Source organism: Xiphophorus couchianus, chromosome 6 (genome assembly GCF_001444195.1).
Source record: "Xiphophorus couchianus chromosome 6, X_couchianus-1.0, whole genome shotgun sequence".
Taxonomy (NCBI): Eukaryota; Metazoa; Chordata; class Actinopteri; order Cyprinodontiformes; family Poeciliidae; genus Xiphophorus; species Xiphophorus couchianus.
Window position 1 is genome coordinate 23,883,572 of NC_040233.1, and position 19,295 is coordinate 23,902,866.

General features: G+C 36.8%; 1 protein-coding gene and 1 long non-coding RNA gene across 2 annotated transcripts in view; one reads left to right on the forward strand and one right to left on the reverse strand.

Moving 5' to 3' along the window:
- On the reverse strand, positions 1 to 18,254 carry LOC114146525 (uncharacterized). Its single transcript, XR_003595907.1, has 3 exons — positions 18,182 to 18,254; positions 8,028 to 8,031; positions 1 to 56 (listed from the first exon to the last, which is right to left on the reverse strand). It is a non-coding gene; the product is annotated as an uncharacterized LOC114146525 (long non-coding RNA).
- nfatc4 (nuclear factor of activated T cells 4) overlaps positions 5,694 to 19,295 on the forward strand; it is a 27,050-nt gene continuing 13,448 nt past the window's right edge. The window contains exons 1-5 of the mRNA XM_028020662.1: positions 5,694 to 6,361; positions 14,522 to 14,682; positions 15,880 to 16,392; positions 17,481 to 17,656; positions 18,639 to 18,801. Coding sequence (XP_027876463.1) covers positions 6,175 to 6,361; positions 14,522 to 14,682; positions 15,880 to 16,392; positions 17,481 to 17,656; positions 18,639 to 18,801 — 1,200 coding nt within the window. The 5' untranslated portion in view covers positions 5,694 to 6,174. The remainder of the gene's footprint in view (positions 6,362 to 14,521; positions 14,683 to 15,879; positions 16,393 to 17,480; positions 17,657 to 18,638; positions 18,802 to 19,295) is intronic.

Sequence of the window (19,295 nt, forward strand, 5' to 3'; positions counted from 1 at the left end):
ACTTGACTAATTTTATTAGGAAGTATTTCTACTCTTGAGTAAAATTTCTGGATTTTCTACCCACTGAATGAAAAAATATACTTTAACCAAAAATTCACCAGACCCCCCCTCCCACACACACACACACACACACACGCACACACACACACACACACCTGCAGTTTTTGTTAAAGTTTCAAAAGTTTACTATTGAAAGAAATTGATTTGGAAATTTTTATTTTTTTTGTCTGATTTTATTTTTTGGGACTTATATGAATTATTGCCATTTTTGTCCTTAAAATACCAACATTTCCACTTAACTTTATAATTCAACCCATTTGACGACATAATTTTTAAATATTAAATGATTGATCATTTCACCAGTTACTCAGTACTTGAGTAGACTTTTTACCAAAAACGTTTTTACTCACTAGGGAATTTCTTTACTTTTACTTGAGTAAAAATATGTTGAAGTAGTGCTGCTGTTACTTGAGTACAATTTTTGACTGCTCTGTCCACCTCTGCATGTAACACATACCAAGTTTATCTGATTACCACCATGAACACCTGAATGAAGTCAGGAATAATTTACTGCCATAAATCTGTGAGCTAAGCAGGATTTAATATCTCTGCACTCAAAACTTTTGCTCTTTTTCAAATATTCCCTGTTCTCCCTCAAACTTTCTCTGCACGGATCAAACATGTCTAAAACAATATTAGTAAAATGAGATTTTAAGGTGAGTTTAGAAGATATTGACTATAGAGGACACAGATTTGATATCAGTTTTACGTTTACACCACAAACAATTGGAGGCGATATCACCAAAATCTTTTCTTTTTACCCAATTGGAAAACCATTAAATTTACAAAAACAAACGATTATTCAGCCATGACGCGAAGGCTGAATAATCAAGCTGTTTAATCCATCGCCAGAAGAGGACACGATGGCAGCCACTCAAGCGGCACATCCAGGAGATGTTATCAAGCGCACCCAGTGGAACGCTGTCATGCTATTGGCTGGAACTGTTGCTAGGTGACGCACTCGTTCCGCGAGAGATTCCGCGCAGATTTGTTCCGTTTTTTTAAGAGCAAACAGATTAAATCCGGCTTTCAAACCGGAAACGTACGCTCTCAATTTAAGGCTGTGAGTGGTGTCTGTTTGATTCAAATGGTTCCATGTTTTGCCTTTGTTTAACATAAAGAAGCTTAAAATAAGTAACTGTTTATGAGAATTTGACACGGTGCATGTTATTGTTAACGTCCGGAAATTTCGCACATGCGCAAAATGCTGGAGGGCAAAAAAAAAAAGGGGTTGGGGGGGAAACCCAATTCAAATTCAAAATTACTTCATTAATCCTAAAGGGAAATTAAATAAATATTAAATATCATTTTACTTTCCATCCGCAGCTGCGCTGCCGCGGTAGAATAATCCCGCTAACAAAATAAAACTAGATGTAGGTATTATTAATTCACTGCAGCGCCTCACAGCAGATTAAAACACATCCTTATTTTTACAAAGGTAAAAAATAACGCAGATAAACCGTTGAGGAACAACTCAAAAGCACTCATATTCTTTTTTTCTTGCTCTCGAAATAAGAAAATAAAAATGTTATTGCCTAAGATGCAGCATTGCATTCCTTTATATTAGAGCTTAACATCTGACATTATGTTTGTCGGAGGTCTGCTTTACTTCCACATGGAGGCAGGCAGAGCCGCTGTCATGTCAAGTACTGCTCTGACTATTTTGTTCTTGTGCAAATGGACATTTTTAGAGTATGTATATCAATAATCGATTACTAAATTCGTTGACGATTATTTCAATAATTGATTAATCACGATTAATTCGATTAATCGTTTCAGCCCAACTCAAAATATAGATTTTGTCAAAACAACCTAAACAATAAGGTACATTTTAATGTTAGATATATTTGAAAATATGTTCACCAGCAGAGTGATGTGCATACAGGGTTGTCTTACCCTGACTGCTGCCAATGACTGCTGAATTTAGGCACCAGCATCAGTCTAACAAATAAAAATTACCGCATGGTTACTAATATTTGATTATTCCATTTAACTTCTTCCAAGAGACCAAGACTGATTCAATTCTCTTGTTTAAGGTGACCTTCAGGAACAGTTTTCAAGAGAGAGGAGTTTTCTACTCCAGCTTTAAATATTTTTTTTCGCTATTTTTCATTTAAATAGCAGAAAATGCTTGTAGTTAAGCTTATAGCTTCTGACCTCGATCTTCATAACTCAAGAAAAATAACAGTACTTGGAAAATAACTTGTTATACACTGAATCTTTTTGCAGTCAGACACAAACAGATTATTTATTTAGCTGAATCTATAAAGACAAGACAGACATAATTCTGCCTACTTTTCTTAATTTGTTCCCGTTTCCTAATTCTTTGAGCACAAAGTGGATAAAATTTTTGCTAAGATCAAGTGGAAGTGTTTCTATCTGTATGAAACAGAAGCCAAAGTTAAAATGATGCCAACATTTAAAGAGCTAAAATAAATATTTCTCAAGATGATTTAGATAATGCAAGAAAATCTGGCTTGGAACATAAATAGATGTGAATATTTTAAAAAGTAGATCAAAACTGTGAAGTTAAATGATCTACAAAGTTCATTAGTTACTGATATGTTATTATTTTCACATCATATGCTAAAGTTTTCTTTCAAACTCTGTTTATTTGCGGTGCTGTTACTACAGGTAGCATGTTTTCTCGAATAATTCATACTATATTTCAAGGGTAATCGTCCTGCCTCTAACCTTTCATGTGTATTAGTATAAAGCTGGTCAAAAGCACTCTTTTTGGTATTGGTGTGGTTGTTTATTATGGAGTGAAAATAGTTTATGGTCTACTTCAGCTATTTCAGTGGACTTTCAGGTGTAGCTCCATTTACTGCCACCTACTGGCCAACCAATGTAACTGCATGATAAAACCTTGAACCACGTGGCTAGCTGTCGTGGAAATGACGAGAATCCGGAGGAAGGACTAGTATCGTATAATTGTCAACATTTTGAGTACAGTATTGATTTTACGTAGGAAAGAAACGGGAAATAATATTTTTTATGAGCGATACTGGTGCAATTCTGTTTTTTTTAAAAAGAAATACGTCAACAGAAGAGATTTTTATTGAGTAAATTACTTTTTTGTTGTTGTTTTAAACTACATTTATCTTTCTGGTGATCTGTTGTGTTATTTGTAGTTAGTGTCTTGTCAGTTCATGCTCATTAAAGCACGCTGAGCAATGTTAGAAATGATGATAATTGTTTTTACAGTAAGATTCTCTAGAATTTCTTGTAGTATTTTGTGCATATATTTAGTTTGATGTTAAGTTTGTTGAGTATAATCTTTACTGTAAAGTTAAGCTCCCAAAACAGGTACAACAAAAATGCAAATCCTTCCATCAAGTTGAAAAATACACTTCAGCTTCACTATATTGGATTATTCTTGCGCTCTCCCAACTCTTCTGGATGTTGAAAAAGTGATTTTCTGCTGACCTTAAAGAGATGAAATTTAACTTTCCTTTCACCACATGAGGGCAGCATATCTCCACTAGCCATATCTGGTCCCATAAACTTTGAGTGTAAGCCACTGAAATAAGGCTTTGGGGAGGGTTAATGTGTGGCATTCTTGGTTTTTTATTGGCCTTTCAACCACAGATGAGGTTTTATAAAAGTCAAATCTCCTTTGTCTTTGCATAGTTTTAAGGAAAATCTTGAACTTTGAGGAAAGTATCTATTCACTGTTGACTGTCTCCAGCAGTCACTGGTCAAGAGGCAAAGTTACTATGGCTGCTGTACTTTGCTATACTATTACCATACTATTCTACACTGTACTAATACTATACTTTGCAAAAGCAGGACTGCACAATACAATCACTTTAATATACTATGTTGCTGCTATACTGTTCTATACTTCACTTTAATTTGTCCACTACTATTTTATACTATATGGTCACAAAAATACTATAACTATACTGTTACCATACTGTCCTACATTACAGTATTACTTTACTATCCTTCACTATGCATTGTTGTTAACCGGTCTCTGCAGCACTATCTATATACTGATTTATGTTACATTATTTTATTGCCCCAAACTAGAGTGTTACTATGATATCTTTCACTATACTTTTACCACACTATCTTGCAGGGGCGCCTGCAGGATATTATGCATAATACTGTCACAGCGGACCTATTTCGCTGTTGTTTTTCTAAATTTCTAAACAACAAATTATACCAAATAATAAAGACATGAAAACAGAGCCTACCTATTTGACCCACGGGAAGAAGAGGATGGAGATTCCCAGGGTCAGGTGGTGTATCAAACATCCAGAGGAGGAGAAGGTGAAGCAACAATGTTTGTTTAATTTCTACTCTTTTGGCAAAGTTTTGACTAGATTTAACTGTTCAACCCTCCTGCAGTCTTAGAGCGACACTCAGGGAGAGCGCGGCAGATGTCACGGTCGGCCAACCGGTCCATCCGTCAGCTCTTTGGTTTGTGAAACCGGAAATCTGCCAGAACCGCATAAAAAGCTGACCCCTCTTAGAACTACAGAAGGGTTCAAACTACTGTCCAATGTTTTATTATTACTAAACTGTCCCACATCATACTATACTATTACTCTGCTGTTTTACTCTATCTATGCTTGATTTTGTTGTTGTTGTTGTTGTTCTGTCCCATATTATGGTATTAAAATATCTCTATAGTGTTATGTTATCATCCCACAAATAGAAACTAGAAAAGCAGATGTTTCCAAAAAAGCACAAGCCAACTTCATGGTTAATTTTCTAACCACTAAATACAAGTTCCTCTGATTATGTCTCAGTCTTGTTCTGTCATTTTTAGATTTAGTGATGTTGGGTTTTGTCGGGGGGCTTGGAAATCCTTGTGTCTGCTTGTTTGGTAGCAGTTTTCCCCTTCTCCCTAACCACACTGCAACATCTTGAGACCAATCCAGGACCCCGAGGCCCAGAAGGATGACCCAGAGAGTGAAACGAGCCCCCGGTTACACGCCAGCACAGCATACACCCGACGGTTGTGAGAACCGGAGGGGGGTCAGAGCATGGAGATGTTGGAGAGACCAAGAGTGAGTGTGTTTATTTAAGTTTTTCTTCTCCTGACTCAGACAGAGAGCAGACTACAGAGGATAATGAGAAACAGATCTTTGGTGGAGAGGAAGAGGAGGGAGGGGAGAAGAGACGACAGAGACTTGGTCAAGGGGGAGAAAAAAATCAAGACAAAGTAAAAAAAAAAGAAAATGGGAAGGAGAGGGAAGAGTGACAGCCAAAAAAGGGGGGTTGTTGCGTTCATCGCCACAGGAAATAGGCCCTCTTATGTTCACTAACTGACAGTTAACACTGCAGCCCTGGTGGCCATGCAGCTGGTCTACAAATGGAGGTATGAGAGACTTTTACCAGCTCCCTCCTGGTCATGATTAGAATAACAATCATTCTGCTTTTAACCCAAATATCTGGAAAAACTTCAGTTCTGACGCCAAATTTAGCCGCCAAATGGAAAAAGGCAACTAAGATGATTGGGGGGGGGGAGAACTGTATTACTAGACTGTATGAAGAGAATGTGAAGTAAATGTGACAGAAAGAAAATCCAGAAGGAGGCAGAGGAGGGAGGCTGGAGGTTGGGCAGGGGGGATTCATGACTGACACATACAGAGTCCTATGGGGAATGAGTAACGGAGCAGCCGGGGCTGGGAAACCCACCCAAAGGCAATTAAGGGTAAAGGACGACAAAAATATTTGATGAACTTTTTTCTTCTCTCTCTGCCTCAAACGGGACAGAGGAAGGAGTCGTGGGATCTCGATGGAACTGGAATTAAAGACCAACGCTTACTGGGAGTTTTGTTGATTTTTCTTTAAGGATGATTTAAAGCTAACCGCGAAGCATCCGGTTGGATAAACTTGCAAATAAAGCGAGAAGAAGCAGCCGAAACTTTTTTTTTGTGGAGGGGGCCCGAAGCAAAACCCCGAAGAAGAAGAGGAGAAGGAAAAAGAAGGGGGATGGATAGTTTTTGCGCAATGACGCGCTGATGGGAGAAAGCTAAAACCTCTCGGAAAACCTCTGGGAAAGTTTTTTTTAATTGGTATAAATTTTTGTTTTTGTGGCGCCCTTTAAGGAGTCGCAAGAGATCGAGATCGGATCTCTGGGTCCTGATCCGGAGGACGATGGGGGCCGCGCCGGGCTCGGGCTGGGAGGAGGGCGAGTTCGAGTTCAAGCTGGTGTTTGAGGAGGACCCGCCTCAGCGGCAGATCCAGGGGCCGTCCCCGGCGCGCACAGCCGAGCCGGAGAGCTCCGTCGGCGGGGAAGAGGAAGGTGATGGCGCCCTGTTGCGGTTGGACTCCAGCAACCTCGGTTAGAGTCACAAATTCAGTTCAGGCTGCAGATAAAGAAACTGGAAGCCTTCTTAATGCATGGGAACGTTTATGCATGTTTATGCATGTTTGTGTAGTTGCATGATTCACACTAATGACGGCCTCCATCCATATGCATCCGCTAATGTGGTCTGTGTTTGTGTTTCAGGCTGCATGCGTGCCTGTTTCCCTGGGTGAATTCTCACAGCGGCTTTGTTTTTTGGTATGGTATGCATCTGCGTGCATATCTCGCCGTTTCCCTGTTTGTTGTGCGCATTTGCGCGCGTGTGCATGTGTTTGGACATGTGTGCGTGCGGCCCCAGACTCAATGTGTTTCTAATCAGCTGTGCGTGTGAGCAAAGTTAACAGCTGCCATCTGGGAAGGAACCTCAACCTCTGTGTGTACTGAGCGCACCTCCCTTCTTTCGCTCGGCCTCCATCTCCCTCTCATTTTTAACCGCAAAACTCTCACAAACACGCATCGTATCCAATCGTTTGTTTCACGCCCACACTGGCATTTAGTTGGATTACCAAACCCCAGGCATGAATGCGCAACTGCAGGAGAAGTTCAGGAGAGATGCACCAAGCTAGGAGATCAGATTCAGCCAAGTTTTACTGTTATTATCCTTCAATCTGCCATTTAGCGAAGAATAAACTTTTCTCTTCTTTATATTAAGTGACATTCTGGGTCATAAATGAACACAAATCAAATTTTTGCACTTTTATTTTCAGTTGGAGGCATACTGTACTTTGATGCATAAATGTTTAAGTATAACACCTTTATGTTAGGTTAGGTTTCACTATTTTTGCATGTTATATACAAACAAAGCAGAAGAAAGGAGACAATGCTCTGAAATGTAAAGCTGTTTCACTTTTAAAGGCAAATATACAAAGTACAGATATTCTCTCAAATTGTTAACCCAAAGGCCTTTAGAAGAGAGGAAGAGAAGGGCAATAGAAATATAATTTATTGTCTCACAGTGGGGGAAATTTTGGTGTAACAGCTGCAAAGTAACAGGCAATCGAGGCATATAGGTCCACACAAAAACAAAGGCATAAAAATATAAAACACAATTTAGCTTAATATACTGTACAGTGTTTTACAACATAAAATACTGCAAAGTTATGAAAAATTGAATACTCCAATCCGAGGAATGAGCAACTGAGTAGGAAATTTGTTTTTTTATATACAAAAATATGCATGTATATTTGTGAATGAAAAAAACAACAAAGTATTAAAAATATGTGAACAGAGATGAGCAAATACCAGCAGAAATATTGTTTAAATTGAGTAAAACTGTAGAAATATCAGCAGGATGTTGGTAGCAGTGATGGTTATAGAGTCTAACATCTACTGGGAGGAAGGATCTACAATAACGCTCTTTTGTCCACCAAGGATGCAGCAGTTAGTCACTAAAGAAGCTCTCCAGTTCAGCAACAGCTTCTCGCATGGAGTGGGACACATTGACAAAAAAATCTTAAAGAAAATAATAATTATAACTAAACATAACCCCGATTTATTGAGCCCACTGTATTCCTACTTCACTCAAACAACATCTGCTGAAAATGGAGCAACTGAATTATTTTAACCTTAAATATTTTCCCAAACAGACCCAAATCCCAAAGGTTAATGATAAAAAATGATCCACTGATAAAAGACCAGGAACCTGCCTGTTTTGTTTTAAGGCACACTGTTAAAAATTCCTGTGGAATTTACTCAAAAACCATGTAAAAGCACAACAGAAAAAATTGTAAAGGAAAAAACATAAATGTTTTGTTTATTTCACAGGAACCTTTTTAACAAAATGTTTTTGTTGTTTTTATAGCAATTATATTTGACCATAATCTGAAAATTATTCTGGCAGTAGAAAAACTACAATTTTCATTAATTGTTTTTTAAAATACAAAGCTTGTAAAATTAACATAATTTTTTTGTAGACTTAAAAGTTTATTAATGTAAATCAGCAGTGATTTAAATCACTGTAAATTAATCTACATCTTATTTTTTTGTGACGTTTGTTAGTTAATTCCTGTCATTTTTACACAAAATCCTTTTAACCACAGCTGCCAGTTTTCCTGTAAAAACTACACTTTTTTTTACAGTGTACTCTTCTACTCTGATCAGGAAGTTACTGAAAAATCAGTTTTTCACCTTATTTTTTATGAATTTTTTTAAAATATCAAAGCAAAATCTTCAACTATTTTTTGTTTCTAAATGCGTTAAGCCAGGGGCGTCCAAACTTTTTGCCATTAGGTCGGCACTTTTAAAAAAAAAAACCTGAAAAGATTTATTTCTGAAGACATATAATATACTAAATAGGTGATATTTTTTAAAAAGCAAAGTAGTCTGTTTTACAAATAGCGTCTGGCACAGTTGCTGTATTAAATAATAAGTAGATGTCTTCCAAATGTTTTCTCTTTTTTTTTGGCAACAAAGGTTTGGCAGCACTTGCTAGATTTACCAAAATGTAATAAATAAAATCAGAAACATTGTTAATAAAAGAAAAAAAAGCCTTATCTTGTACCTAAATAAATGTTTAAGAAGATTTTATTTGTCTGTAAAAATCTCGGATTAATTGCTCCATTCTCGAATTGTGGAACGAGGAGCCAAACAATATCATCCAGAGGCCCGCAAATGGCCCCCGGGCCACACTTTGGACATCCCTGCATTATGATGAAGCATGTATGTTGATGCAGGTTTTTAAATTTCATAAAAATCTAATATTTAGAGACAGATACTCTGTGAATCTGCATGGTTGTGCATTTAGCACTGTCGTCTTGCAGGAATAAATACAGATAATTTTTTAATTCATTTGTTTTTTCTTGAATTAAAAATTAACACCTTTATCAAATAAATGTCTCTTTTATGTGTGATACCCTCCAGAAAGTAACTTAATCAGTTAAATCAGAACCTTAAGTTGGTATAGGTCCAGAAAAACATGATTGGTTTATCAGTTGTAATTAAAGAAAATCTTCATTTAAGTTAAAAAGTTTAATGTTTTAGAGGTTTAAAGTCTCCATTATTCTTCTCTATTCATGCAAAATGTATTTAAACTTCTCATAAAGAACTCATACTTAATTATTTAATGACACCACATTTTTCATACTTCAGTTCAGTTTTAAATTAGCCATCAGTGCCATTTCCCAAAATCAGTTTCTTTAGCAACAGTAACCGTAGATGCAGACATCTTGAAGTAAAACGCTGATCTGTTTAGAAAACACACCTGTACTTGTGGGTAGCTGTACAAGAAATCTTTAATGCAAGACCTCAGCATGTTTATTCCGCCTGGCAATAAATTTTAACAAGTGAATTCACACTTCAAAGAAAGATTTGTTTCACATATGGAGCGAAGTCTCTTAGATGTTGGGAATGAAACGGGAATGAAAGGTTTGTGGTCGATACGTTACTTTATCCTCTCTACGCATCTGCTCAACATACAGTATGCAAACTAACTTCAAACCAAAATGAGCTGCTGAACAATTAAACGTGACAATTGATTTAAGTGGATTTTACAGCAAAACCATGGTGCTTTTACTATCTTTATAATAGTGGATTATTATTTTACTATTATATTTTATTAGATCATACCATTTCCTTTTGGTATGCTCGTGAAAATGTTTGATGCCACTGAGCAGCAGATGCAAATTTAGGCGTAATTTCTGCAAAACTGCAGAAGTCAAAATATCCTACTCCAAAAAGTAAATATGCAAATACAAAATCTAAATTATTTCTATCTTCTATTTGGATTGTGATGAATAATCTGGGGGAAATTAGATTATTGATTCGGGAAATATCAAATTTCTTTTGGATACAAAAGATGGAAATAAAATTTTATTTCAAATGTTTAAATTTGCAGTCGTTCTCCTACAACAATAACCACTGACCAGATAAATTTGTTATCGAAACTTTTCCTGCCCAATAACCATTTCCATTTTTTTTTAGCTCTTATCTGCTGGTTTTAAGTGTTAATTTATTCCTTTTTTCTTAAGGACTATTACACATAAAACAGAAACGTGTGTTTTTAACGGAGGTGGTCGTTGTGAATCGGACAAAATTAGTTAGTTTTGCACTAATTTATGCATCGAATCCTATTCCTTTAACACTGATGCGACTTTCAATAAACATAAAAAACTGTATAAAAGTACTTTTACGTTCTTAAGCCTAAAATGCATCTTATTATATTTACTCTCTATTTGCTGGAGTTGCACTGATCATCACGAAGCTCCAATTTTTGCTGATTCTGATTGTTTTCTTCTTTGCTGTAGATTATAACATATAAAATGGTTAAAATGTGATGCAGATTTTTTTGGACAGAGGAAATAGTTTTGAATCTATCTCTGAATTAAACAGTGACATGTTTATCCCCATGTCTGCATCTGAATCTAACAAAAAAGAAGAGTGCATCAAAGTATCCAATACATGCCTGACAAATTTTAAAGACAAAAAATGACTTCATTTCTTAATCTTGTGCTACTTCTGATATTGGTATTTCAGAATACCAATACCAATACCAATCGGTGTCAGCCAATTTTGTCCCGTTATTTTGGTACATCTCTATCTATTTTATCTTTTAGTTCACATTCCTGTTCAGGGATTGGTGCCAGAAATAAATACCAGTGTAGGAATAAGTGAAACAAATGGAAATGTGAGAGAAGTGATGGAGGAAAAATCGGCCTGTTCTGATCTCTAGTTGACTGATTGGTGCATCTCTATGAGTTATTTCTCAAACGTTTATTTGTTTACCTTCTCCTTTTATGACATTTTACATCTAAAAACTTGATTTATGAAAAGCTCTCACTGCATGTTTGTTAATGCCACAGTCTTCATGCATATTAGGGGTTCATTGCACAAATCCTGGCCTGATGTTTTTTAAATATCTCATACTTTGTGATCTCTCAAGGGGGCTGTAACTCTCCAGTTGGGGGTATACATTGCTTTAAAAAAAATCAGTTATTAAGATCTTTTGTACTTTAGAATAGCTTTTTATTGTGTTCAATAAGTGTTAGGTAAGCTTTCGAGGCTCATAAACTTTACTGGTCTGCACACACACATACGCCCAGATCTAAAACAAAACGTTGCCTCAGTACAGCAGCTTTAATCACTTGGAAATATTTCTTTTGCCAGGAAACATTTGAAGAGATTTCTTTTTCTCTTTTTTTTTTTTAAACCCTAACTCGTAATTTGTTGGCGGTTTCAGTTGTGTGTCCACGTTGCCCAAAATTTGCCTGCATGGCTCACCGCCATCATTGCACAACAATGCTCAGATGGAGCCTCGCTCATTACAGAAAAACCGCCGCGATGCTCCGTGAGGAAGACGGGAATTACATGTGGCCCCAAGCGGCTGTGGCCTTGTTAGGGTGGCTGTTTGAAATGAAACCCAACAAAACTTTTGGTGATTTCATGCATAAGAAAATGTTTTTTAGTGCCGGTTATAAAAAACTAGCAGCTTGGTATGCGGCTGTTAATGAGGAACGGATGAATTCGTCATCATTTTGGTCGTGATGCCATTTCTTTGATGCTCAAAAAGACAATTTTTAATAGAAAATACAACTTGGGCCTTTATGTTGTCTAAACCCCCCGAAAAATTCTATAGTAGCTCTTAAAATTGCCCACATTCCCATTAAAGTGTTTGGTTTTATTATATATCATCTTTTCTTCATATAATTTAGTATTTACCCTGCACAAGTCTGCTAAAAAAACAACAAAGCATATTAAAAAAGGTGTTAAATCTGACTGCATTTATGAGTACTACTGAACTAATACTTTGTTGAAGCAGCTTTTGGTTAAATTTCATATTTTTTGGTCTTGACTTCACAATATTTACACACCCTGTCTTGCAAAGGTTCTCCAAATCTATCAGGTTGGTCCAGTCCAAACCTTAACCCTTGTTTTATTCTTTTGTTGAAATAGCTGCATGCTTGGACTCATACAGATGCTAAAAAAATAAAATCTCTTTACATCTTTCGGAAATACTTTAGAGCCTTTTCTAAAACCAAATTTTAAAAATTCAGACACCACTTAAAATGCTTTAATGCAAACAGCTGAAGCCGTCTAGGCTCCACCGCAGAAGCTAACACAAACAGCCTTCCTTATTTACGCTCTGAGGGGTTCAGCCAATCAGCCCCAAGAAAAAATTAACGGTGCTCCTGGATTGGCTGATTTGCAAAGTTGCCCGCCTCATTCCTTTTTTTTCCCGAACTAAACGAAATTGGTGTCAAACGTTTGAGCAGAATTCTTTTTTTGCTTGTGCTGCTATCATTTTAAAGATTTTAGGCATCAGAGATACATCATCCTACATTAAAAAAATCAAACAAAATTGCTATGAATTATTTTTTATGTTGTAAACTCATTTTGACCTGGCAATTGTTTGGTTTATGTCATTATACTGACATTTATTTCACCAGATGGTGGTTGAATTAGAAAAGTTTAGGTTATCTGTCTTTGAATATCTTATAAGATCATGTTGTTCTAATAAAAACTGCAGTAAAATCAAAAATAACTGGAATGAACCCCACTTGAATGTTATAGGCTAATTTTCTTAATCTATAAAAATAATAAAAGGATTAATTGACCTGTTATCACAGGAAAATCAGCTGTGTTATCTTAATAAAAAAATAAATCCAGCCCATGATATTGATATAACTGTAATAAAACAGGCTAAATAGTTTGGTCCGCTGCTTTTGTTGGCTTGCTTTAAAAAGCCCCAGTGGGTGCGTTTTCCATACGGCAACAATTATTGAAAATTGAGGAGAACTAATGCGTAATAAATTATAAAGGCATGTTCATGTAGAAAAATTAATCCTAATTACATCAGTAATCGTGTTTACAAGATTTGGATTGAAAGTTAAGGCATCCCTTTAAAAAAAAAAAAGTATCTCAACACAAAACAGCAAAAGTAAACCAACACAAATATAGAGGTTTTTAGAAAAAATACAGGCTGCACATATAGCAAACGATCACAGACGAAATTAATATTCAGTTTTATTCCCAGTGAAAAGTAATAAAAAATGTCTGTAAACATGTGGAGGGCCATAAGTGACAAAATGTAATAATCATTAAATAATTTATTGAATTTACCATGAAATAAATAAATGTCTAAGACATTTAATACACAATAAATTCATTAAATATGTCAATAAATCACTAAATGCAAACGTATAATTAAAGTCGAGGGGCGGGGCTAACACTGTTCAACTCTGTTAGCCTAGCTTGATTCTTTGAAAATCATGGTGGCTCTTTGGAAAACTTTTACAATTAGCAACAACATAGGAGCAGGAAACTGTCTTCCAGACTATGTAGCGGAAAGAAGTTGAAGAATTGATTGTAAAATTAGTGGGGTTAACGGATCAGAATAAGCCCCGCCCCTCTGAATTAATGGGCGGGAACAAGAACCATGGAATAATTAAATACGCATTTAATTATTTTTCTGCATTAGTTACTAAAAGTTTTCATTTTTAATGATTTAATAACATCTAAAAAATTATAATTGTCTATTAAATATTTAATTAGACATTTATGTATTTAATGGTACATTTAATTACTGATTTAGGGATGCATTTATTTAATTTTGTCACCTTTGGTCCTCCAAACCATATTTTTTCCCATGTAGTCAACCTCACAGTTCATTTTTTTCAGTCATTCATTCAGGAACAGATCGCCACGTTCAGAGCCAGGCTGCTTAGGGTCCCAACACCACCAGGGGGCTCCCCAGAGCATCATTTGATTTCATTTAGTAGTGTTTTGTTCATTTTACATTGTTCAAAATTTTAAAAACAAAAGACGTTAAACCTGTTTACTGTAAATTCAGTGTTGCTTTTAAATAGTTAAATTAATATGCCACACTTAAATATCACTTTCATTTCAAAATGCAAATTAATTTGAGTGTCTTTCCTTCAGCGTAAAAATAAATAGCCATAATAACACTGATATATTGTAAGCTAATTACAAATGACACTAACAATAGTAGATATATGATGAAGTATCTGGTGTTGACATGTTGGTATAAGTGGCCCCCAAATCAAGATCTGCTCAGGGCCCCAAAAAGGCTTTGGCCGGCCCTGATCACATTTATTTAATTTTGTCACTTTTGGTCTTCCAAACCACATTTTTCCTTATATTCAACCTCACAGTTCATTTTTTTTGTTCATTCGTTAGGTACGGACAACCACTTAGCCATCGCTCATGCAGGACACTCAATCAACATCCCCAGCCCGCCGCCCTCGTCCAATCAGAGGGCAGGGATGCATTCGCCACCTCCCCGACGGGCCGCCGTCAGAGAGTTCAGCGGCACCTATGAGAGCCTGCCGGCTCGCTCCGTTCAGGTGAGACAAAAACAGTTCATGACTCACTGAACTAAACTTTTTAACTGGTTTGCTTTCCTTAGGGCTCCTACTCCACACTCTGTTTATAGTGTTTAAGATTTTTCTCTAACTTTTATTGAGTTTTATAGCTGAGAATAGGAAACTAATTCTAAAATTTACGCAGTCTCTTCAAAAATAGCTAATTCCAGATTGGAAAAACGTTGCCTGGTTTGATGAGTTCATAAATCAGCAGATCTTTGGGTCAAATGTCACCGTACACAGCTTGAAAGCATGGCTCCACCTCGCCTTGTATTAAAGGGGACCTGTTATGCAAAATTTACTTTTTGCACGTTTTTGTATTTCCGTTTGGGTTTCTACTGCTTCTAAAATCAGTCCAAGCACTTAAAAAAAAAAACAACAACAAAAAACATCAAATTGTTTTTTTGTAATAAGTTGATGACTGTTGGTGTCTGGAAAATGTTTCAAAAACTTCCCGGTTACCTGGCAACCCAAGCGGAACTTCAGCCCCGTTACTTAGCAACCGAAGCAGAGTTCCAGCATGTTTGGTCAGCTGTTTTTTCCGCTGTATGTGCTGTATAATGGCTGCTGGAAAAGACGAGTGTTTTGTCATTGACTTGCAATCCAGAAATCACTTGTTGGATTCTTGCTGGTTGTGCTGGAGGTTCTACTTCTGCTTTTCAAACATGTAATTGCACATCTGTTTGCAGCCATTTTCATGTGCGACTGTAAATGTTGAGTTGGGGGGGGGGGTGTGGCCAGCAGCAGCTTATTTGGATTTAAAGTGACATGAGGCCCTAAAACAACTCAAAATAGGCATAACTGATGAGTCGTGAATGTTGCCTAGCTTTATTCTTAATTTATGTGACTTTTAAAAAAAAATTGTATTGAAGGGATGTTATAGAACACATTTCATCGCCCAGTTTTCTTTTTGCTTTCAATGCAATAAGAGCAGAAATATTATTCTAAAATGAGTACTGTTACATAGTATCATGCCTCTGCCATCATTGCTTCTCTCTCACACACGGTTAATAATATTCATTCATTAGCACACGATATTTTCTGCCTTTGTCTTTTTTTTTTTCCACTAATGTAACTGTACCATGTATCTTGAACTCTGTTGTAAATTAAATTTCTATAGTGTTTTGTTTTTGATTTTCTATATAAAAAAACCAAACATTTATTTTTATATTCCTCCAGGTGTCGGAGTCCTGTGTGGTTGAGTGCCCCAGCATTCAGATCACCACCATTTCCCCGGAGGATGACCCGGCGCCGCCCGTCCCCAGCTACTGGGACATGGGCAGCGGCGGCGGCTGGGACAGGGAGCGCCTCTACCTCCCCCTGCTGGACCCTTTCTCCTACCGCGACCGGTTCCCCGGCTCCCTCAGCCCCAGCCCCGCCTCCAGCCCGTCGTCCCGCGGCTGGCTCAGCCCCGCGTCCAGCTGCGACTCCCTGCTGGTGGAGGAAGAGGAGCTCAATGAGGCCAATGTTGGTTTCGGACTCTCCCCGTCCTCCAGGCCCACTTCCCCAGGAGGAAAGAAGCGCAGGAACTCTCCTCTGGCGTCTCCCTGCATCTCGCGGAGGAGCAGCTACTCGGAGGACCTGCAGGGATGCAACCTGGAGGGCGGAGAGTCCGCCTCGCAGTCGCAGGCGCTGCCCGGCAGCTGTGAGCTCAACATCCCGCAGAAAACCAGGAAGACGTCCCTGGAGCAGGTGGAAGTTCGGGGTTGTTGTTGTTGTTTTTTTTTTTTTTGAGAAAACATGGAGCCGCATTTCCATTAGCCATAAAAATGTGCAAATTGGAATTATGAAAATAAATTTGCTTTATGCAAACATGTCAATTTCGAAATAACATGTTTTTTACTAAAACGTTTTTGCTCTAGATAAAGGTCAAGAGGAAAAAAGAGGAGTAAATTTCCGGCCCCCCAAAAATCAGAATTTTCTTTTAGATCAATCTTATACATTTTCTTTCAAGCTCAGGGAAATGCTTCTGCTTGAAAAGTCGAACATTTCTGAGATTAATCTCAGACGTTTTTGAGAAAAAAAAACGTGAAAGTACGTAAAGTTTAAAATTTTTCACTTTTAAAACTCAGAAATTTCCTGTTTTTCTTTGAGAGAATTTCTGAGGTTGATCTAAAAATTTCTTGTTTTTTCTAGCAAATTTTAGATTTTTCAAATTCAGAGATTTCCTTGAATAAATTTCTGAGATTAATCTATAGAAAAAAATTTTTTTCAAATTTTTATTTTTTTTTTTACATTTTTTTTCAAACTTAGAAACTTACTTGTTTTTTCCAGAAATTTTCTGAGATTAATCTATAAATTTATGGGTTTTTGGCAGAAATGTACTCCTCCTTTTATTTTCTTCCTAACCACAACGGTCCTAAAACGCCAAAGTAAGTAGCTGGGTTTCCATTAACCATAAATTGCACAAATTGAAGTGGAAACATGGCAATTAAAATAAAAATAAAAAATTCACTCTGAGTTTTAAAAGTAAAAAGAATTTGATAGAAAAAATTCAGAAATTATTGTGGCTTGAACTCTGATTGGCTGGTAAATAAAGAGAGCTAATGCCAAGACTGAAACATTAATTTATCTCATGTAACTGTTTACATCCTGCCGTTATTTTGAAAGACGTATTGTGTTAATCATGTTTGATTTTAATTTAATTTCTTATTTAATGGAAACACAGTAATTGTGTTTTTTTACATTAGCAGAATATGAACAAAGATTTGCTCATATTTGTAATGTAAATGCAGCCAATGAGAGGTGAATCAGTTAAATAGAGACGTGTTTCGCTGCAGTTGTCTCCCAGAGAAGTGGACCAGGAGTCGGGTCTGGGCCGAAGCTCCCCCTGTCCGCTGCCGGAGACCCAGCAGCCCAGGAGAGAGCCCCCGTCTCTGGGAATGGACTACCTCCCTGTTCCCCCTGCCCTGGCCTGGGGCAGAACCAGAGCCAGCGCCCACAGTCCTCTCTTCAGGCAAGAACACATTTTATGATAAAAAACGGTGTGAGGGGTTCGGATGTCCTCTATTCAAACTGAAAAACATCCAAAAGACACTTGAGAAGTGCGTCCAACCTGCTTCAGTTTAGAGTTTCTAGAATTATTGAAATCTGATTTCAAATAGACAAAACCGTAAATCCTGCGGCGTCGCCCTGGAAAGGTCGCCAGTTCATCGGAGGGCAACAAAGAGACAGACGGGGCAAACAATCATGTACACGTTCTCACTCTTAAAGCTACAGTATGTAATCTTTAGAGGTGCACCGATTGCAGAGTTCTGCCCGATCCCTAAAAAACCTCACTTGCCGATTCAGATTTTTGGCCAATAGCATTTTTTTTTTTATCTGAAATGACGCTAAATTAGCTGGTGGGCCAGTCTGTCAGTCAAACTTCTCACCTTTTACTTAGTAACTAGTTACATTTACTCACTTGCATTTACTTGAGTAACCTTTTGGGAAAAACGTATTTCTACTCTTGCTTGAGTAAAATTTCTGGATTTTTTACCCACTGAATGAAAAACAAACATGTTTTTACCAAAATATTCACCAGACACAGATAAACACCTGCAGTTTCTGTTAAAGTTTCTTAAGTTTTTTATTGAAAGAAACTGATTTGGAAAACTTTTGTGTTGCCTGATTTTGTTATTTTCCTGTTACTGATATGAATTAATGTCATATTTGTCCTTAAAATACCAAAATTTCCACTTAACTTTCCATTTTGGTCCATCTGATTATGTCATACTTGAGTAGACTTTTTCTTTTTCTTTTTACCCAAACAAAAAATTCCTTGGACGTCTACTTTTTACTTTTACTTGAGTAAAAATATGTTGAAGTATATAATAATCTGTCAGAAACAACCAGTGCTAATTTAAAATTTTTTTATGTGCTATATATCTCACACTGGGCGTCTGCTATGCCATTATCTACGTTTTTCTGTAAAACAATAATCTTCTGTCCTTTAGGTCTAATGCTTTGCCTCCACTTGACTGGCCGCTCCCATCCCAGTTTGACCAGTATGAGCTGCGCATCGAGGTGCAGCCCCGGCCACACCATCGAGCCCACTACGAGACGGAGGGCAGCAGAGGCGCCGTCAAAGCCGCACCAACAGGACATCCTGTTGTCAAGGTGCGACCGACTTTTCCCACTCTGCAGAAAATACATCTAACTGGGATTTTACTCCGGTTTCTTTGATTTAAACCAGAAAGGTCCAAACTGTCTGAGGGATGAAATAGTCCAGTTCAAAACACTCAAATCATTTTCTTTTAATAAAATGCAGAAATTCATGTGTCTTTTATTGTTTTATCTGCTCAAATACTAAAGTAAATAATTAAATTAACTATACATTTCATATATAATTTATAAAATTAAATTTACATTATTAAATCTTATAAAGTACATTTTATGAATGTACTTTATTAAATGTGATAAAGTATATTTATCTTATTATGTAAATGTATCTACTTTAAATAAAAGACACTTGAATATTAAAAAAAGTTCCTTGGATGCAAAAAAGCTACTTTTTTAGCATCTAACATTTTGTTTATAATGTTTAGAGTAAAAAAAAAATACTTTTATATATTCATATTTTTTTGAAATTACAAAAAATAGGGGTGTGTTTT